Source organism: Oncorhynchus tshawytscha, linkage group LG19 (assembly GCF_018296145.1).
Source record: "Oncorhynchus tshawytscha isolate Ot180627B linkage group LG19, Otsh_v2.0, whole genome shotgun sequence".
Taxonomy (NCBI): domain Eukaryota; kingdom Metazoa; phylum Chordata; class Actinopteri; order Salmoniformes; family Salmonidae; genus Oncorhynchus; species Oncorhynchus tshawytscha.
The window spans coordinates 54,475,788-54,494,630 of NC_056447.1; the positions used below are offsets into that span (position 1 = coordinate 54,475,788).

General features: G+C 52.8%; 1 protein-coding gene across 3 annotated transcripts in view; it reads left to right on the top strand.

The window, feature by feature from the left end:
• The window catches only part of atp8b4 (ATPase phospholipid transporting 8B4), a gene marked incomplete at its 3' end in the record, with an annotated part of 74,251 nt that overhangs the window by 14,180 nt on the left and 41,228 nt on the right, over positions 1 to 18,843 (top strand). For all 3 annotated transcript variants that reach the window (XM_042301901.1, XM_042301903.1, XM_042301904.1), the window contains 1 exon segment: positions 12,026 to 12,096. In XM_042301901.1, coding sequence (XP_042157835.1) covers positions 12,026 to 12,096 — 71 coding nt within the window.

The following is an 18,843-nucleotide window of genomic DNA, read 5'->3' on the forward strand; positions in this document are numbered from 1 at the left end:
GGGTGGAACAGAACCATACAGGGGGCTGTGGGGTGGAACAGGACCATACAGGGGGCTGTGGGGTGGAACAGGACCACACAGGGGCTGTTGGGGGACCAGAACCATACAAGGGGTGGATTAGAACCATACAGGGGTTGTGGGGTGGACCAGAACCATACAGGGGCTGTGGTGTGGAACAGAACCATACAAGGTGTGGACCAGAACCATACAGGGGGCTGATTAGGACCATAGAGGTGGTGGACCAGAACCATACAGGGGGCTGATTAGGACCATACAGGGGTGGACCAGAACCATACAGGGGGCGGATTAGGACCATACAGGAGGTGGACCAGAACCATACAGGGGGCTGATTAGGACCATGCAGGGGTGGACCAGAACCATACAGGGGGCTGTGGGGTGGAACAGAACCATACAAGGGGTGGACCAGAACCATACAGGGGGCTGATTAGGACCATACAGGGGTGGACCAGAACCATACAGGGGGCTGATTAGGACCATACAGGGGTGGACCAGAACCATACAGGGGGCGAATTAGGACCATACAGGGGGTGGCCCAGAACCATACAGGGGCGGATTAGGACCATACAGGGGTATGTGGGGTGGACCAGAACCATACAGGGGTGGACCAGAACCATACAGGGGGCGGATTAGGACCATACAGGGGGCTGTGGGGTGGAACAGAACCATACAGGGGGTGGATTCGACCATACAGGGGGTTGTGGGGTGGAAAGGACCATACAGGGGGCTGTGGGGTGGAACAGGACCATACAGGGGGCTGTGGGGTGGACCAGGACCATACAGGGGGCTGTGGGGTGGAACAGGACCATACAGGGGGCTGTGGGGTGGAACAGGACCATACAGGGGGCTTTGGGGTGGAACAGGACCATACAGGGGGCTGTGGGGTGGAACAGGACCATACAGGGGGCTGTGGGGTGGAACAGGACCATACAGGGGCTGTGGGGTGGAACAGGACCATACAGGGGACTGTGGGGTGGAACAGGACCATACAGGGGACTGTGGGGTGGAACAGGACCATACAGGGGGCTGTGGGGTGGAACAGGACCATACAGGGGGCTGTGGGGTAGACCATAACCATACAGGGGGCTGTGGGGTGGAACAGGACCATACAGGGGGCTGTGGGGTGGAACAGGACCATACAGGGGGCTGTGGGGTGGAACAGGACCATGCAGGGGGTGGAACAGGACCATACAGGGGGCTGTGGGGTGGAACAGGACCATACAGGGGGCTGTGGGGTGGAACAGGACCATACAGGGGGCTGTTGGGTGGACCAGAACCATACAAGGGGTGGATTAGAACCATACAGGGGAATGTGGGGTGGAACAGAACCATACAAGGGGTGGACCAGAACCATAAAGGGGGCGGATTAGGACCATACAGGGGGTGGACCAGAACCATACAGGGGGTGCATTAGGACCATACAGGGGGCTGTGGGGTCAAACAGGACCATACAGGGGGCTGTGGGTGGACCAGAACCACACAGGGGGCTGTGGGGTGGACCAGAACCACACAGGGGGCTGTGGGGTGGAACAGGACCATACAGGGGCTCTGGGGTGGAACAGGACCATACAGGGGGCTGTGGGGTGGAACAGAACCATACAGGGGCTGTGGGGTGGAACAGGACCATACAGGGGGCTGTGGGGTGGAACAGGACCACACAGGGGGCTGTTGGGGGGGACCAGAACCATACAAGGGGTGGATTAGAACCATACAGGGGGTTGTGGGGTGGACCAGAACCATACAGGGGGCTGTGGTGTGGAACAGAACCATACAAGGTGTGGACCAGAACCATACAGGGGGCTGATTAGGACCATAGAGGTGGTGGACCAGAACCATACAGGGGGCTGATTAGGACCATACAGGGGGTGGACCAGAACCATACAGGGGGCGGATTAGGACCATACAGGAGGTGGACCAGAACCATACAGGGGCTGATTAGGACCATGCAGGGGGTGGACCAGAACCATACAGGGGGCTGTGGGGTGGAACAGAACCATACAAGGGGTGGACCAGAACCATACAGGGGACTGATTAGGACCATACAGGGGGTGGACCAGAACCATACAGGGGCTGATTAGGACCATACAGGGGGTGGACCAGAACCATACAGGGGGCGGGGTAGGACCATACAGGGGGTGGCCCAGAACCATACAGGGGCGGATTAGGACCATACAGGGGTGTGGGGTGGACCAGAACCATACAGGGGGTGGACCAGAACCATACAGGGGGCGGATTAGGACCATACAGGGGGCTGTGGGGTGGAACAGAACCATACAGGGGTGGATTGGACCATACAGGGGGTGGGGTGGAAAAGGACCATACAGGGGGCTGTGGGGTGGAACAGGACCATACAGGGGGCTGTGGGGTGGAACAGGACCATACAGGGGGCTGTGGGGTGGAACAGGACCATACAGGGGCTGTGGGGTGGAACAGGACCATACAGGGGCTGTGGGGTGGAACAGGACCATACAGGGGGCTGTGGGGTGGAACAGGACCATACAGGGGACTGTGGGGTGGAACAGGACCATACAGGGGACTGTGTGGTGGAACAGGACCATACAGGGGGCTGTGGGGTGGAACAGGACCATACAGGGGTCTGTGGGGTGGAACAGGACCATACAGGGGCTGTTTGGTGAACCAGGACCATAAAGGGGGCTGTGGGGTGGAACAGGACCATACAGGGGACTGTGTGGTGGAACAGGACCATACAGGGGGCTGTGGGGTGGAATAGGACCATACAGGGGGCTGTGGGGTGGAACAGGACCATACAGGGGGCTGTGGGGTGGAACAGGACCATACAGGGTGCTGTGGGGTGGAACAGGACCATACAGGGGGCTGTGGGGTAGACCATAACCATACAGGGGGCTGTGGGGTGGAACAGGACCATACAGGGGGCTGTGGGGTGGAACAGGACCATACAGGGGGCTGTGGGGTGGAACAGGACCATACAGGGGGCTGTTGGGTGGACCAGGACCATACAGGGGGCTGTGGGGTGGAACAGGACCATACAGGGGCTGTGGGGTGGAACAGGACCATACAGGGGGCTGTGGGGTAGACCATACCATACAGGGGCTGTGGGGTGGAACAGGACCATACAGGGGCTGTGGGGTGGAACAGGACCATACAGGGGCTGTGGGGTGGAACAGGACCATGCAGGGGGTGGAACAGGACCATACAGGGGGCTGTGGGGTGGAACAGGACCATACAGGGGCTGTTGGGTGGACCAGGACCATACAGGGGGCTGTGGGGTGGAACAGGACCATACAGGGGGCTGTGGGGTGGAACAGGACCATACAGGGGGCTGTGGGGTAGACCATAACCATACAGGGGCTGTGGGGTGGAACAGGACCATACAGGGGGCTGTGGGGTGGAACAGGACCATACAGGGGGCTGTGGGGTGGAACAGGACCATGCAGGGGGTGGAACAGGACCATACAGGGGGCTGTGGGGTGGAACAGGACCATTCAGGGGGCTGTGGGGTGGAACAGAACCATACAGGGGCTGTGGGGTGGAACAGGACCATACAGGGGGCTGTGGGGTGGAACAGGACCATACAGGGGGCTGTTGGGTGGACCAGAACCATACAAGGGGTGGATTAGAACCATACAGGGAATGTGGGGTGGAACAGAACCATACAAGGGGTGGACCAGAACCATACAGGGGGCGGATTAGGTCCATACAGGGGTGGAACAGAACCATACAGGGGGTGCATTAGGACCATACAGGGGCTGTGCGGTCAAACAGGACCGTACAGGGGGCTGTGGGTGGACCAGAACCACACAGGGGGCTGTGGGGTGGACCAGAACCACACAGGGGGCTGTGGGGTGGAACAGGACCATACAGGGGGCTGTGGGGTGGAACAGGACCATACAGGGGGTTGTGGGGTGGAACAGGACCATACAGGGGGCGGTGGGGTGGAACAGCACCATACAGGGGGCTGTTGGGTGGACCAGAACCATACAAGGGGTGGATTAGAACCATACAGGGGGCTGTGGGGTGGAACAGAACCATACAGGGGGCTGTGGGGTGGAACAGGACCATACAGGGGGTGGAACAGGACCATACAGGGGCTGTGGGGTGGAACAGGACCATACAGGGGGGTGGATCAGGACCATACAGGGGGCTGTGTGGTCAAACAGGACCATACAGGGGGCTGTGGGGTGGACCAGAACCACACAGGGGCTGTGGGGTGGAACAGGACCATACAGGGGGCTGTGGGGTGGAACAGGACCATACAGGGGCTGTGGGGTGGAACAGAACCATACAGGGGGCTGTGGGGTGGAACAGGACCATACAGGGGGCTGTGGGGTGGAACAGGACCATACAGGGGGCTGTTGGGTGGACCAGAACCATACAAGGGGTGGATTAGAACCATACAGGGAATGTGGGGTGGAACAGAACCATACAAGGGGTGGACCAGAACCATAAAGGGGGCGGATTAGGACCATACAGGGGGTGGACCAGAACCATACAGGGGGTGCATTAGGACCATACAGGGGGCTGTGGGGTCAAACAGGACCGTACAGGGGCTGTGGGGTGGACCAGAACCACACAGGGGGCTGTGGGGTGGACCAGAACCACACAGGGGGCTGTGGGGTGGAACAGGACCATACAGGGGGCTCTGGGGTGGAACAGGACCATACAGGGGGCTGTGGGGTGGAACAGAACCATACAGGGGGCTGTGGGGTGGAACAGGACCATACAGGGGGCTGTGGGGTGGAACAGGACCACACAGGGGGCTGTTGGGGGGACCAGAACCATACAAGGGGTGGATTAGAACCATACAGGGGGTTGTGGGGTGGACCAGAACCATACAGGGGGCTGTGGTGTGGAACAGAACCATACAAGGTGTGGACCAGAACCATACAGGGGCTGATTAGGACCATAGAGGTGGTGGACCAGAACCATACAGGGGGCTGATTAGGACCATACAGGGGTGGACCAGAACCATACAGGGGGCCGGATTAGGACCATACAGGAGGTGGACCAGAACCATACAGGGGGCTGATTAGGACCATGCAGGGGTGGACCAGAACCATACAGGGGGTCATGGGGTGGACCAGAACCATACAGGGGCTGTGGGGTGGAACAGAACCATACAAGGGGTGGACCAGAACCATACAGGGGCTGATTAGGACCATACAGGGGGTGGACCAGAACCATACAGGGGCTGATTAGGACCATACAGGGGGTGGACCAGAACCATACAGGGGGCGAATTAGGACCATACAGGGGTGGCCCAGAACCATACAGGGGCGGATTAGGACCATACAGGGGTATGTGGGGTGGACCAGAACCATACAGGGGTGGGCCAGAACCATACAGGGGGCGGATTAGGACCATACAGGGGGCTGTGGGGTGGAACAGAACCATACAGGGGTGGATTCGGACCATACAGGGGTTGTGGGGTGGAACAGGACCATACAGGGGGCTGTGGGGTGGAACAGGACCATACAGGGGGCTGTGGGGTGGACCAGGACCATACAGGGGGCTGTGGGGTGGAACAGGACCATACAGGGGGCTGTGGGGTGGAACAGGACCATACAGGGGGCTTTGGGGTGGAACAGGACCATACAGGGGGCTGTGGGGTGGAACAGGACCATACAGGGGGCTGTGGGGTGGAACAGGACCATACAGGGGGCTGTGGGGTGGAACAGGACCATACAGGGGACTGTGGGGTGGAACAGGACCATACAGGGGACTGTGTGGTGGAACAGGACCATACAGGGGGCTGTGGGGTGGAACAGGACCATACAGGGGTCTGTGGGGTGGAACAGGACCATACAGGGGGCTGTTGGGTGAACCAGGACCATAAAGGGGGCTGTGGGGTGGAACAGGACCATACAGGGGACTGTGTGGTGGAACAGGACCATACAGGGGGCTGTGGGGTGGAATAGGACCATACAGGGGGCTGTGGGGTGGAACAGGACCATACAGGGGCTGTGGGGTGGAACAGGACCATACAGGGGGCTGTGGGGTGGAACAGGACCAGGGGCCTGTGGGGTAGACCATAACCATACAGGGGGCTGTGGGGTGGAACAGGACCAGACAGGGGGCTGTGGGGTGGAACAGGACCATACAGGGGGCTGTGGGGTGGAACAGGACCATACAGGGGGCTGTTGGGTGGACCAGGACCATACAGGGGGCTGTGGGGTGGAACAGGACCATACAGGGGGCTGTGGGGTGGAACAGGACCATACAGGGGGCTGTGGGGTAGACCATAACCATACAGGGGGCTGTGGGGTGGAACAGGACCATACAGGGGGCTGTGGGGTGGAACAGGACCATACAGGGGGCTGTGGGGTGGAACAGGACCATGCAGGGGGGGTGGAACAGGACCATACAGGGGCTGTGGGGTGGAACAGGACCATACAGGGGGCTGTGGGGTGGAATAGGACCATACAGGGGACTGTGTGGTGGAACAGGACCATACAGGGGCTGTTGGGTGAACCAGGACCATAAAGGGGGCGTGGGGTGGAACAGGACCATACAGGGGACTGTGTGGTGGAACAGGACCATACAGGGGACTGTGTGGTGGAACAGGACCATACAGGGGGCTGTGGGGTGGAATAGGACCATACAGGGGGCTGTGGGGTGGAACAGGACCATACAGGGGGCTGTGGGGTGGAACAGGACCATACAGGGGGCTGTGGGGTGGAACAGGACCATACAGGGGCCTGTGGGGTGGACCATAACCATACAGGGGGCTGTGGGGTGGAACAGGACCAGACAGGGGGCTGTGGGGTGGAACAGGACCATACAGGGGGCTGTGGGGTGGAACAGGACCATACAGGGGGCTGTTGGGTGGACCAGGACCATACAGGGGGCTGTGGGGTGGAACAGGACCATACAGGGGCTGTGGGATGGAACAGGACCATACAGGGGGCTGTGGGGTAGACCATAACCATACAGGGGCTGTGGGGTGGAACAGGACCATACAGGGGGCTGTGGGGTGGAACAGGACCATACAGGGGGCTGTGGGGTGGAACAGGACCATGCAGGGGGTGGAACAGGACCATACAGGGGCTGTGGGGTGGAACAGGACCATACAGGGGGCTGTGGGGTGGAATAGGATCATACAGGGGGCTGTGGGGTGGAACAGGACCATACAGGGGGCTGTGGGGTGGAACAGGACCATACAGGGGGCTGTGGGGTGGAACAGGACCATACAGGGGGCTGTGGGGTGGAACAGGACCATACAGGGGTCTGTGGGGTGGAACAGGACCATACAGGGGACTGTGGGGTGGAACAGGACCATACAGGGGCTGTGGGGTGGAACAGGACCATACAGGGGGCTGTGGGGTGGAACAGGACCATACAGGGGGCTGTGGGGTGGAACAGGACCATACAGGGGGTTGTGGGGTGGAACAGGACCATACAGGGGGCGGTGGGGTGGAACAGCACCATACAGGGGGCTGTTGGGTGGACCAGAACCATACAAGGGGTGGATTAGAACCATACAGGGGCTGTGGGGTGGAACAGAACCATACAGGGGGCTGTGGGGTGGACCAGAACCACACAGGGGGCTGTGGGGTGGAACAGGACCATACAGGGGGCTGTGGGGTGGAACAGAACCATACAGGGGGCTGTGGGGTGGAACAGGACCATACAGGGGGCTGTGGGGTGGAACAGGACCATACAGGGGGCTGTTGGGTGGACCAGAACCATACAAGGGGTGGATTAGAACCATACAGGGGGCTGTGGGGTGGAACAGAACCATACAAGGGGTGGACCAGAACCATACAGGGGGCGGATTAGGACCATACAGGGGTGGACCAGAACCATACAGGGGGTGGATTAGGACCATACAGGGGCTGTGAGGTCAAACAGGACCGTACAGGGGGCTGTGGGGTGGACCAGAACCACACAGGGGGCTGTGGGGTGGAACAGGACCATAAAGGGGGCTGTGGGGTGGAACAGGACCATACAGGGGGCTGTGGGGTGGAACAGGACCACACAGGGGGCTGTTGGGGGACCAGAACCATACAAGGGGTGGATTAGAACCATACAGGGGGTTGTGGGGTGGACCAGAACCATACAGGGGCTGTGGTGTGGAACAGAACCATACAAGGTGTGGACCAGAACCATACAGGGGGCGGATTAGGACCATACAGGAGGTGGACCAGAACCATACAGGGGCTGATTAGGACCATGCAGGGGTGGACCAGAACCATACAGGGGTTGTGGGGTGGACCAGAACCATACAGGGGTTGTGGGGTGGACCAGAACCATACAGGGGGCTGTGGGGTGGAACAGAACCATACAAGGGGTGGACCAGAACCATACAGGGGGCTGATTAGGACCATACAGGGGTGGACCAGAACCATACAGGGGGCTGATTAGGACCATACAGGGGGTGGACCAGAACCATACAGGTGGCGAATTAGGACCATACAGGGGGTGGCCCAGAACCATACAGGGGCGGATTAGGACCATACAGGGGTATGTGGGGTGGACCAGAACCATACAGGGGGTGGACCAGAACCATACAGGGGGCGGATTAGGACCATACAGGGGGCTGTGGGGTGGAACAGAACCATACAGGGGGGGATTCGGACCATACAGGGGGCTGTGGGGTGGAACAGGACCATACAGGGGGCTGTGGGGTGGAACAGGACCATACAGGGGGCTGTGGGGTGGACCAGGACCATACAGGGGGCTGTGGGGTGGAACAGGACCATACAGGGGGCTGTGGGGTGGAACAGGACCATACAGGGGGCTTTGGGGTGGAACAGGACCATACAGGGGGCTGTGGGGTGGAACAGGACCATACAGGGGGCTGTGGGGTGGAACAGGACCATACAGGGGGCTGTGGGGTGGAACAGGACCATACAGGGGACTGTGGGGTGGAACAGGACCATACAGGGGACTGTGTGGTGGAACAGGACCATACAGGGGGCTGTGGGGTGGAACAGGACCATACAGGGGTCTGTGGGGTGGAACAGGACCATACAGGGGGCTGTTGGGTGAACCAGGACCATAAAGGGGGCTGTGGGGTAGACCATAACCATACAGGGGGCTGTGGGGTGGAACAGGACCATACAGGGGGCTGTGGGGTGGAACAGGACCATACAGGGGGCTGTGGGGTGGAACAGGACCATACAGGGGGCTGTTGGGTGGACCAGGACCATACAGGGGGCTGTGGGGTGGAACAGGACCATACAGGGGGCTGTGGGGTGGAACAGGACCATACAGGGGGCTGTGGGGTAGACCATAACCATACAGGGGGCTGTGGGGTGGAACAGGACCATACAGGGGCTGTGGGGTGGAACAGGACCATACAGGGGGCTGTGGGGTGGAACAGGGCCATACAGGGGGTGGAACAGGACCATACAGGGGGCTGTGGGGTGGAACAGAACCATACAGGGGGCGGATTCGGACCATACAGGGGGCTTGTGGGGTGGAACAGGACCATACAGGGGGCTGTGGGGTGGAACAGGACCATACAGGGGGCTGTGGGGTGGACCAGGACCATACAGGGGGCTGTGGGGTGGAACAGGACCATACAGGGGGCTTTGGGGTGGAACAGGACCATACAGGGGGCTGTGGGGTGGAACAGGACCATACAGGGGGCTGTGGGGTGGAACAGGACCATACAGGGGGCTTTGGGGTGGAACAGGACCATACAGGGGGCTGTGGGGTGGAACAGGACCATACAGGGGGCTGTGGGGTGGAACAGGACCATACAGGGGGCTGTGGGGTGGAACAGGACCATACAGGGGACTGTGGGGTGGAACAGGACCATACAGGGGACTGTGTGGTGGAACAGGACCATACAGGGGGCTGTGGGGTGGAACAGGACCATACAGGGGTCTGTGGGGTGGAACAGGACCATACAGGGGGCTGTTGGGTGAACCAGGACCATAAAGGGGGCTGTGGGGTAGACCATAACCATACAGGGGGCTGTGGGGTGGAACAGGACCATACAGGGGGCTGTGGGGTGGAACAGGACCATACAGGGGGCTGTGGGGTGGAACAGGACCATACAGGGGGCTGTTGGGTGGACCAGGACCATACAGGGGGCTGTGGGGTGGAACAGGACCATACAGGGGGCTGTGGGGTGGAACAGGACCATACAGGGGGCTGTGGGGTAGACCATAACCATACAGGGGGCTGTGGGGTGGAACAGGACCATACAGGGGGCTGTGGGGTGGAACAGGACCATACAGGGGGCTGTGGGGTGGAACAGGGCCATACAGGGGGTGGAACAGGACCATACAGGGGGCTGTGGGGTGGAACAGAACCATACAGGGGGCGGATTCGGACCATACAGGGGTTGTGGGGTGGAACAGGACCATACAGGGGGCTGTGGGGTGGAACAGGACCATACAGGGGGCTGTGGGGTGGACCAGGACCATACAGGGGGCTGTGGGGTGGAACAGGACCATACTGGGGGCTGTGGGGTGGAACAGGACCATACAGGGGGCTTTGGGGTGGAACAGGACCATACAGGGGGCTGTGGGGTGGAACAGGACCATACAGGGGGCTGTGGGGTGGAACAGGACCATACAGGGGGCTGTGGGGTGGAACAGGACCATACAGGGGGCTGTGGGGTGGAACAGGACCATACAGGGGACTGTGTGGTGGAACAGGACCATACAGGGGGCTGTGGGGTGGAACAGGACCATACAGGGGTCTGTGGGGTGGAACAGGACCATACAGGGGCTGTTGGGTGAACCAGGACCATAAAGGGGGCTGTGGGGTAGACCATAACCATACAGGGGGCTGTGGGGTGGAACAGGACCATACAGGGGGCTGTGGGGTGGAACAGGACCATACAGGGGGCTGTGGGGTGGAACAGGACCATACAGGGGGCTGTTGGGTGGACCAGGACCATACAGGGGGCTGTGGGGTGGAACAGGACCATACAGGGGCTGTGGGGTGGAACAGGACCATACAGGGGGCTGTGGGGTAGACCATAACCATACAGGGGGCTGTGGGGTGGAACAGGACCATACAGGGGGCTGTGGGGTGGAACAGGACCATACAGGGGGCTGTGGGGTGGAACAGGGCCATACAGGGGTGGAACAGGACCATACAGGGGGCTGTGCGGTGGAACAGGACCATACAGGGGGCTGTGGGGTGGAATAGGACCATACAGGGGGCTGTGGGGTGGAACAGGACCATACAGGGGGCTGTGGGGTGGAACAGGACCATACAGGGGGCTGTGGGGTGGAACAGGACCATACAGGGGCTGTGGGGTGGAACAGGACCATACAGGGGTCTGTGGGGTGGAACAGGACCATACAGGGGACTGTGGGGTGGAACAGGACCATACAGGGGCTGTGGGGTGGAACAGGACCATACAGGGGCTGTGGGATAGACCATAACCATACAGGGGTCTGTGGGGTGGAACAGGACCATACAGGGGGCTTTGGGGTGGAACAGGACCATACAGGGGGCTGTGGGGTGGAACAGGACCATACAGGTGACTGTGGGGTGGAACAGGACCATACAGGGGGCTGTGGGGTGGAACAGGACCATACAGGGGTTGTGGCGTGGAACAGGACCATACAGGGGGCTGTGGGGTGGAACAGGACCATACAGGGGCTGTGGGGTGGAACAGGACCATACAGGGGTCTGTGGGGTGGAACAGGACCATACAGGGGTCTGTGGGGTGGAACAGGACCATACAGGGGTCTGTGGGGTGGAACAGGACCATACAGGGGGCTGTGGGGTGGAACAGGACCATTCGGGGTTGCTGTGGGGTAGACCATAACCATACAGGGGGCTGTGGGGTGGAACAGGACCATACAGGGGACTGTGGGGTGGAACAGGACCATACAGGGGGCTGTGGGGTGGAACAGGACCATACAGGGGACTGTGGGGTGGAACAGGACCATACAGGGGACTGTGGGGTGGAACAGGACCATACAGGGGACTGTGGGGTGGAACAGGACCATACAGGGGGTGGAACAGGACCATACAGGGGGTGGAACAGGACCATACAGGGGGTGGAACAGGACCATACAGGGTGTAACGAAGTCCTTTGCTCCGTGTTCCCCAGGAAAACCCTTGGCTACAGCGGGAGGTCCCCTTACACAATGGCATCATGTTCTAACAGAGGTATCTACATCGGTAAGAACAACTGCATGTTTCTGTTACTCTTTATTTTTACACCTCTTTAGTGTGTTAGACAATACAGTTATCGCAAAGGACCAATGAACAGTCCCTGAACAGGATTTCATTCCAGGTGTCACACAGTAAACATTCCTTTTGGATAGAATAGTGACGCTAATACCGGAGAGACATCGTGAGGCGGTCTAGTTATCCATTATCTCTTTGTCTAATTTCATTATCTCTTGTGTCTAGTTCCATTGTCTCTTGTGTCTAGTTCCATTGTCTCTTGTGTCTAGTTCCATTGTCTATTGTGTCTAGTTCCATTGTCTCTTGTGTCTAGTTCCATTGTCTCTTGTGTCTAGTTCCATTGTCTCTTGTGTCTAGTTCCATTGTCTCTTGTGTCTAGTTCCATTGTCTCTTGTGTCTAGTTCCATTGTCTCTTGTGTCTAGTTCCATTGTCTCTTGTGTCTAGTTCCATTGTCTCTTGTGTCTAGTTCCATGATCTCTTGTGTCTAGTTCCATTGTCTCTTGTGTCTAGTTCCATTATCTCTTTGTCTAATTTCATTATCTCTTGTGTCTAGTTCCATTGTCTCTTGTGTCTAGTTCCATTGTCTCTTGTGTCTAGTTCCATTGTCTCTTGTGTCTAGTTCCATTATCTCTTTGTCTAATTTCATTATCTCTTGTGTCTAGTTCCATGATCTCTTGTGTCTAGTTCCATTGTCTCTTGTGTCTAGTTCCATTGTCTCTTGTGTCTAGTTCCATTGTCTCTTATGTCTAGTTCCATTGTCCCTTGTGTCTTGTTCCATTGTCTCTTGTGTCTAGTTCCATTGTCTCTTGTGTCTAGTTCCATTATCTCTTTGTCTAATTTCATTATCTCTTGTGTCTAGTTCCATTGTCTCTTGTGTCTAGTTCCATGATCTCTTGTGTCTAGTTCCATGATCTCTTGTGTCTAGTTCCATTGTCTCTTGTATCTAGTTCCATTGTCTCTTGTGTCTAGTTCCATTATCTCTTTGTCTAATTTCATTATCTCTTGTGTCTAGTTCCATTGTCTCTTGTGTCTAGTTCCATTGTCTCTTGTGTCTAGTTCCATTGTCTCTTGTGTCTAGTTCCATTGTCTCTTGTGTCTAGTTCCATTGTCTCTTGTGTCTAGTTCCATTGTCTCTTGTGTCTAGTTCCATTGTCTCTTGTGTCTAGTTCCATTGTCTCTTGTGTCTATTTCCATTGTCCCTTGTGTCTTGTTCCATTGTCTCTTGTGTCTAGTTCCATTGTCTCTTGTGTCTAGTTCCATTGTCTCTTGTGTCTAGTTCCATTGTCTCTTGTGTCTAGTTCCATTGTCTCTTGTGTCTAGTTCCATTGTCTCTTGTGTCTAGTTCCATTGTCTCTTGTGTCTAGTTCCATTGTCCCTTGTGTCTTGTTCCATTGTCTCTTGTGTCTAGTTCCATTGTCTCTTGTGTCTAGTTCCATTGTCTCGTGTCTAGTTCCTTTATCTCTTTGTCTAATTTCATTATCTCTTGTGTCTAGTTCCATTGTCTCGTGTCTAGTTCCTTTATCTCTTTGTCTAATTTCATTATCTCTTGTGTCTAGTTCCATTGTCTCTTGTGTAGAAAAGAGATCAAGCTCAGAAACAGCTTAATATATTTATTCAGAATGCATCCCGAATGGCACCGTATTCCTTATTTAGTGCACTATTTTGAACAGTACCCATATAGGGCTCTGGTCTAAAGTAGTGTACTATATAGGGGATAGGGTTCTATAGGGCCCTGGTCTAAAGTAGTGCACTATATAGGGAATAGGGTTCTATAGGGCTCTGGTCTAAAGTAGTGCACTATATAGGGAATAGGGTTCTATAGGGCCCTGGTCTAAAGTAGTGCACTATATAGGGAATAGGGTTCTATAGGGCCCTGGTCTAAAGTAGTGTACTATATAGGAAATAGGGTTCTATAGGGCTCTGGTCTAAAGAAGTGCACTATATATAGGGAATAGGGTTCTATAGGGCTCCGGTCTAAAGTAGTGCACTATATAGGGAATAGGGTTCTATAGGGCCCTGGTCTAAAGTAGTGTACTATAATAGGGAATAGGGTTCTATAGGGCTCTGGTCTAAAGCAGTGCACTATATAGGGAATAGGGTTCTATAGGGCTCCGGTCTAAAGTAGTGCACTATTTAGGGAATAGAGTGCCATTTAAGATGTAGGCTCAGTCTTTTAGAAACAGGAGACAGTCAGTGATATATGTGAATGTATTGTATGATACAGTGTTCTGGTCAAGGGAGATAAAGTGAAGCAATATGCCCTCTTTTGAGTTGATGTGTGTGTGTGTTCGTGTGTGTTACCTTGTAATGAGTATCTGCCTGTGACGCGGAGCTAGTGCTCTGTGACCTTGTGCGAACCCCACGGATCGTTGCTTCCTTACTCACCCACCCAGAGGCATCTCACCCCAACACAGTGTGTTCATGTATTCACAATCCTCTACCTGGATTATCCTCCAAACTGGTTGGACATTGGAACTCAACTATTTCCTGGTTCAATTTGGAGAAGACTAAGCAGTGGGATGAAGGGAAAGGTGGAACCTGCAGGTATTACATAGCCTATCTAAACCTATATATTACACAGGTATTATATAGCCTATCTAAACCTATATATTACACAGGTATTATATAGCCTATCTAAACCTATATATTACACAGGTATTACATAGCCTATCTAAACCTATATATTACACAGGTATTACATAGCCTATCTAAACCTATATATTACACAGGTATTATATAGCCTATCTAAACCTATATATTACACAGGTATTATATAGCCTATCTAAACCTATATATTATACAGGTATTATATAGCCTATCTAAACCTATATATTACACAGGTATTATATAGCCTATCTAAACCTATATATTACACAGGTATTATATAGCCAATCTAAACCTATATATTATACAGGTATTATATAGCCAATCTAAACCTATATATTATACAGGTATTATATAGCCTATCTAAACCTATATATTATACAGGTATTATATAGCCTATCTAAACCTATATATTACACAGGTATTATATAGCCTATCTAAACCTATATATTACACAGGTATTATATAGCCTATCTAAACCTATATATTATACAGATATTATATAGGCTATCTAAACCTATATATTATACAGGTATTATATAGCCTATCTAAACCTACATATTACACAGGTATTATATAGCCTATCTAAACCTATATATTACACAGGTATTATATAGCCTATCTAAACCTATATATTACACAGGTATTATATAGCCAATCTAAACCTATATATTATACAGGTATTATATAGCCAATCTAAACCTATATATTATACAGGTATTATATAGCCTATCTAAACCTATATATTATACAGGTATTATATAGCCTATCTAAACCTATATATTATACAGGTATTATATAGCCAATCTAAACCTATATATTATACAGGTATTATATAGCCAATCTAAACCTATATATTATACAGGTATTATATAGCCAATCTAAACCTATATATTATACAGGTATTATATAGCCAATCTAAACCTATATATTATACAGGTATTATATAGCCTATCTATGTAGTGGTATAAAATTCCGCTGCTGTTTTAATGTCCTCTGTGTTATAACCAATGATGTATATAAACCCTAGATTGCTGATGCTATGTATTGGCCATTGAGAGGCTTTGAAGCCACCGGTTGGCCATATTGGCATTCCCCAGTAGGAGAAGTCCTTCACAGGAAATAATGGAATTCTATAGTATTTCAATTACATGTTTAAAGGACAAAATGACATGTGTTTAGTCTTTTTTTTTTTTCGTAGTGGGGACAATAACATTAGTAATCTAAAAAAAAAAGAAGATACTTTGAGGAATTAAAAAAAATATTTTTTTTTCGTGTTTCATTTGTATGTTTAGCTCACATAATTATAATTTAAACTTATACATGAAGTTGTCTGTAATAGGATACATTTGGCAAAAAACGAATGTTGACATTAATAAATGCATTTCTATAGCTTACAAAATATTTTTTTTTACACCGATGGGGAGTTCCAAGATGGAGTCACGGTGGCTTCAACACAGATCCCCTATTAGTCATCTAGTGTGTATATATATATATATATATATATATAAATATATAAAAGCATTGGTTATTACAGAGAACATGATCATAGATGGGGATCAATATGATGGACGGCTAGATGATCCTAATTGGTTTACAGTGTTACTGGTCCGTTGGCACTCGCTATATTGATTAATGGGATGCAAATAGGCTTGGAGGAATCCCTAGGAACACCATTAAGTCTAGGATAATGTTAGGATAGGGGGTAATTTATGATAGTAAATCCCCAGCGTCGGATGTGCTTGAGAGGCCCGACGAGGAGGCTATGTCTTACATCTTTATGGGGTCTGATATAATAGTACCACAGAACAACATGTATGTCAAAAAGGGGCCCGTGTTACTGACTATGATGGGATCGTTTCAAACCTGAGAACGGAATTGTCTTTCATGAAAATGTGAATGGGATCCCGTATTGATGGTTGGTTTCCACTGTTTGTATACTTTTCTTCTGAATAATGTTTTCATCAGTTACAGCTTGCCAGCCAATGTTAGTAACTGTACAGGAACCAAATGACCTGGGTTCAAATGTTATTTGAAATCTTTCAAATACTTATTTTGAGCATTTACTAAATTTACTAAAAGGGCAGGTGGGTGGTGGTGGTGGTGGTGGTGGTGGTGGGGGAGGGGGGTTGCAATTTTGGGTAGCCCAGCTAGTATTTGAACAAAGGTCTGTAACTAAATGGGTAAACAGAGCAGAGGCTTCAGGTCAAATCAACAAAAGGAGAATCTTAAATTATTAATCTTCACAGCAATGGATACTATGAGGATGTCTAGGTGTTGAATGAGAGGGCCTCTCTGGTTACACTGTGTGTGTGTGTGTGTGTGTGTGTGTGTGTGTGTGTGTGTGTGTGTGTGTGTGTGTGTGTGTGTGTGTGTGTGTGTGTGTGTGTGTGTGTGTGTGTGTGTGTGTGTGTGTTCTTATTCTCTGAAGTGAGCCATTCTGTAACATTTAGGAATGATTCACCCTTTTCTTCAAACTCCGTTTGTAGGTTTGAGTCCTGCTTGGTTGATGTGAACCAAAGCTGTAAAGTCAGGCATCTATTTAGTGGCTTTGTTGTGGTCGGGATGTACACACTTTGTTTAAATGGGGTAATCTACGATCTCTACATCCATTCTTAGACTTTTTAATGAATAATATACAGTGGTGAGAACAAGTATTTTTGTTGGTGGTGGAGTTGTTGTTGTTGATGGTGGTGGAGTTGTTGTTGTTGATGGTGGTGGAGTTGTTGTTGGTGGTGGTGTTGTGGGTGGTGGAGTTGTTGTTGTTGATGTGGTGGAGTTGTTGGTGGTGATGTTGTTGGTGGTGGAGTTGTTGTTGGTGGTGGAGTTGTTGTTGGTGGTGGAGTTGTTGTTGGTGGTGGAGTGTTGTTGGGTGGTGGTGGAGTTGTTGAGTTGTTGTTGGTTGATGGTGGTGGTGGAGTTGTTGTTGGTGGTGATGGTGTTGATGGTGGTGGTGGAGTTGTTGGTGGTGGTGGTGGAGTTGTTGTTGTTGATGGTGGTGGTGGAGTTGTTGTTGGTGGTGGAGTTGTTGTTGTTGATGGTGGTGGAGTTGTTGATGGTGGTGGAGTTGTTGTTGTTGATGGTGGTGGAGTTGTTGTTGTTGATGGTGGTGGAGTTGTTGGAGTTGATGGTTGTGGAGTTGTTGTTGTTGATGGTTGTGCTGTATACTAATTGATTCTGGAAGAATGGAACGTATAAATGCCTCATGTTTTTTTGTTCAACCTTCGAAAACCAAAATATATGCTTTTTAATTATTTTATTTTTTAACTCCATTGTTGGTAAACAATGTAATTGTAAACAAACACTGTGTAGCCCCAAAAAAACACGGTTCAAACTATACTGGGGCGGCAGGGTATCCTAGTGGTTAGAGTGGAGGGGTGGCAGGGTAGCCTAGTGGTTAGAGTGGAGGGGCGACAGGTAGCCTAGTGGTTAGAGTGGAGGGCAACAGGGTATCCTAGTGGTTAGAGTGGAGGGGCGGCAGGGTAGCCTAGTGGTTAGAGTGGAGGGCGACAGGTAGCCTAGTGGTTAGAGTGGAGGGCGGCAGGTAGCCTAGTGGTTAGAGTGGAGGGGCGACAGGTAGCCTGTGGATAGAGTGGAGGGCGGCAGGTAGCCTAGTGGTTAGAGTGGAGGGGTGGCAGGTAGCCTAGTGGTTAGAGTGGAGGGGCGGCAGGTTGCCTAGTGGTTAGAGTGAAGGGGCGGCAGGTAGCCTAGTGGTTAGAGTGGAGGGGCGGCAGGGTAGCCTAGTGGTTAGAGTGGAGGGGCGGCAGGGTAGCCTAGTGGTTAGAGTGGAGGGGCAACAGGGTAGCCTAGTGGTTAGAGTGGAGTTGTTGTTGTTGTTGTTGGTGGAGTTGTTGTTGTTGTTGATGGTGGTGGAGTTGTTGGAGTTGATGGTTGTGGAGTTGTTGTTGTTGATGGTTGTGCTGTATACTAATTGATTCTGGAAGAATGGAACGTATAAATGCCTCATGTTTTTTTGTTCAACCTTCGAAAACCAAAATATATGCTTTTTAATTATTTTATTTTTAACTCCATTGTTGGTAAACAATGTATTTGTAAACAAACACTGTGTAGCCCCAAAAAACACGGTTCAAACTATACTGGGGCGGCAGGGTATCCTAGTGGTTAGAGTGGAG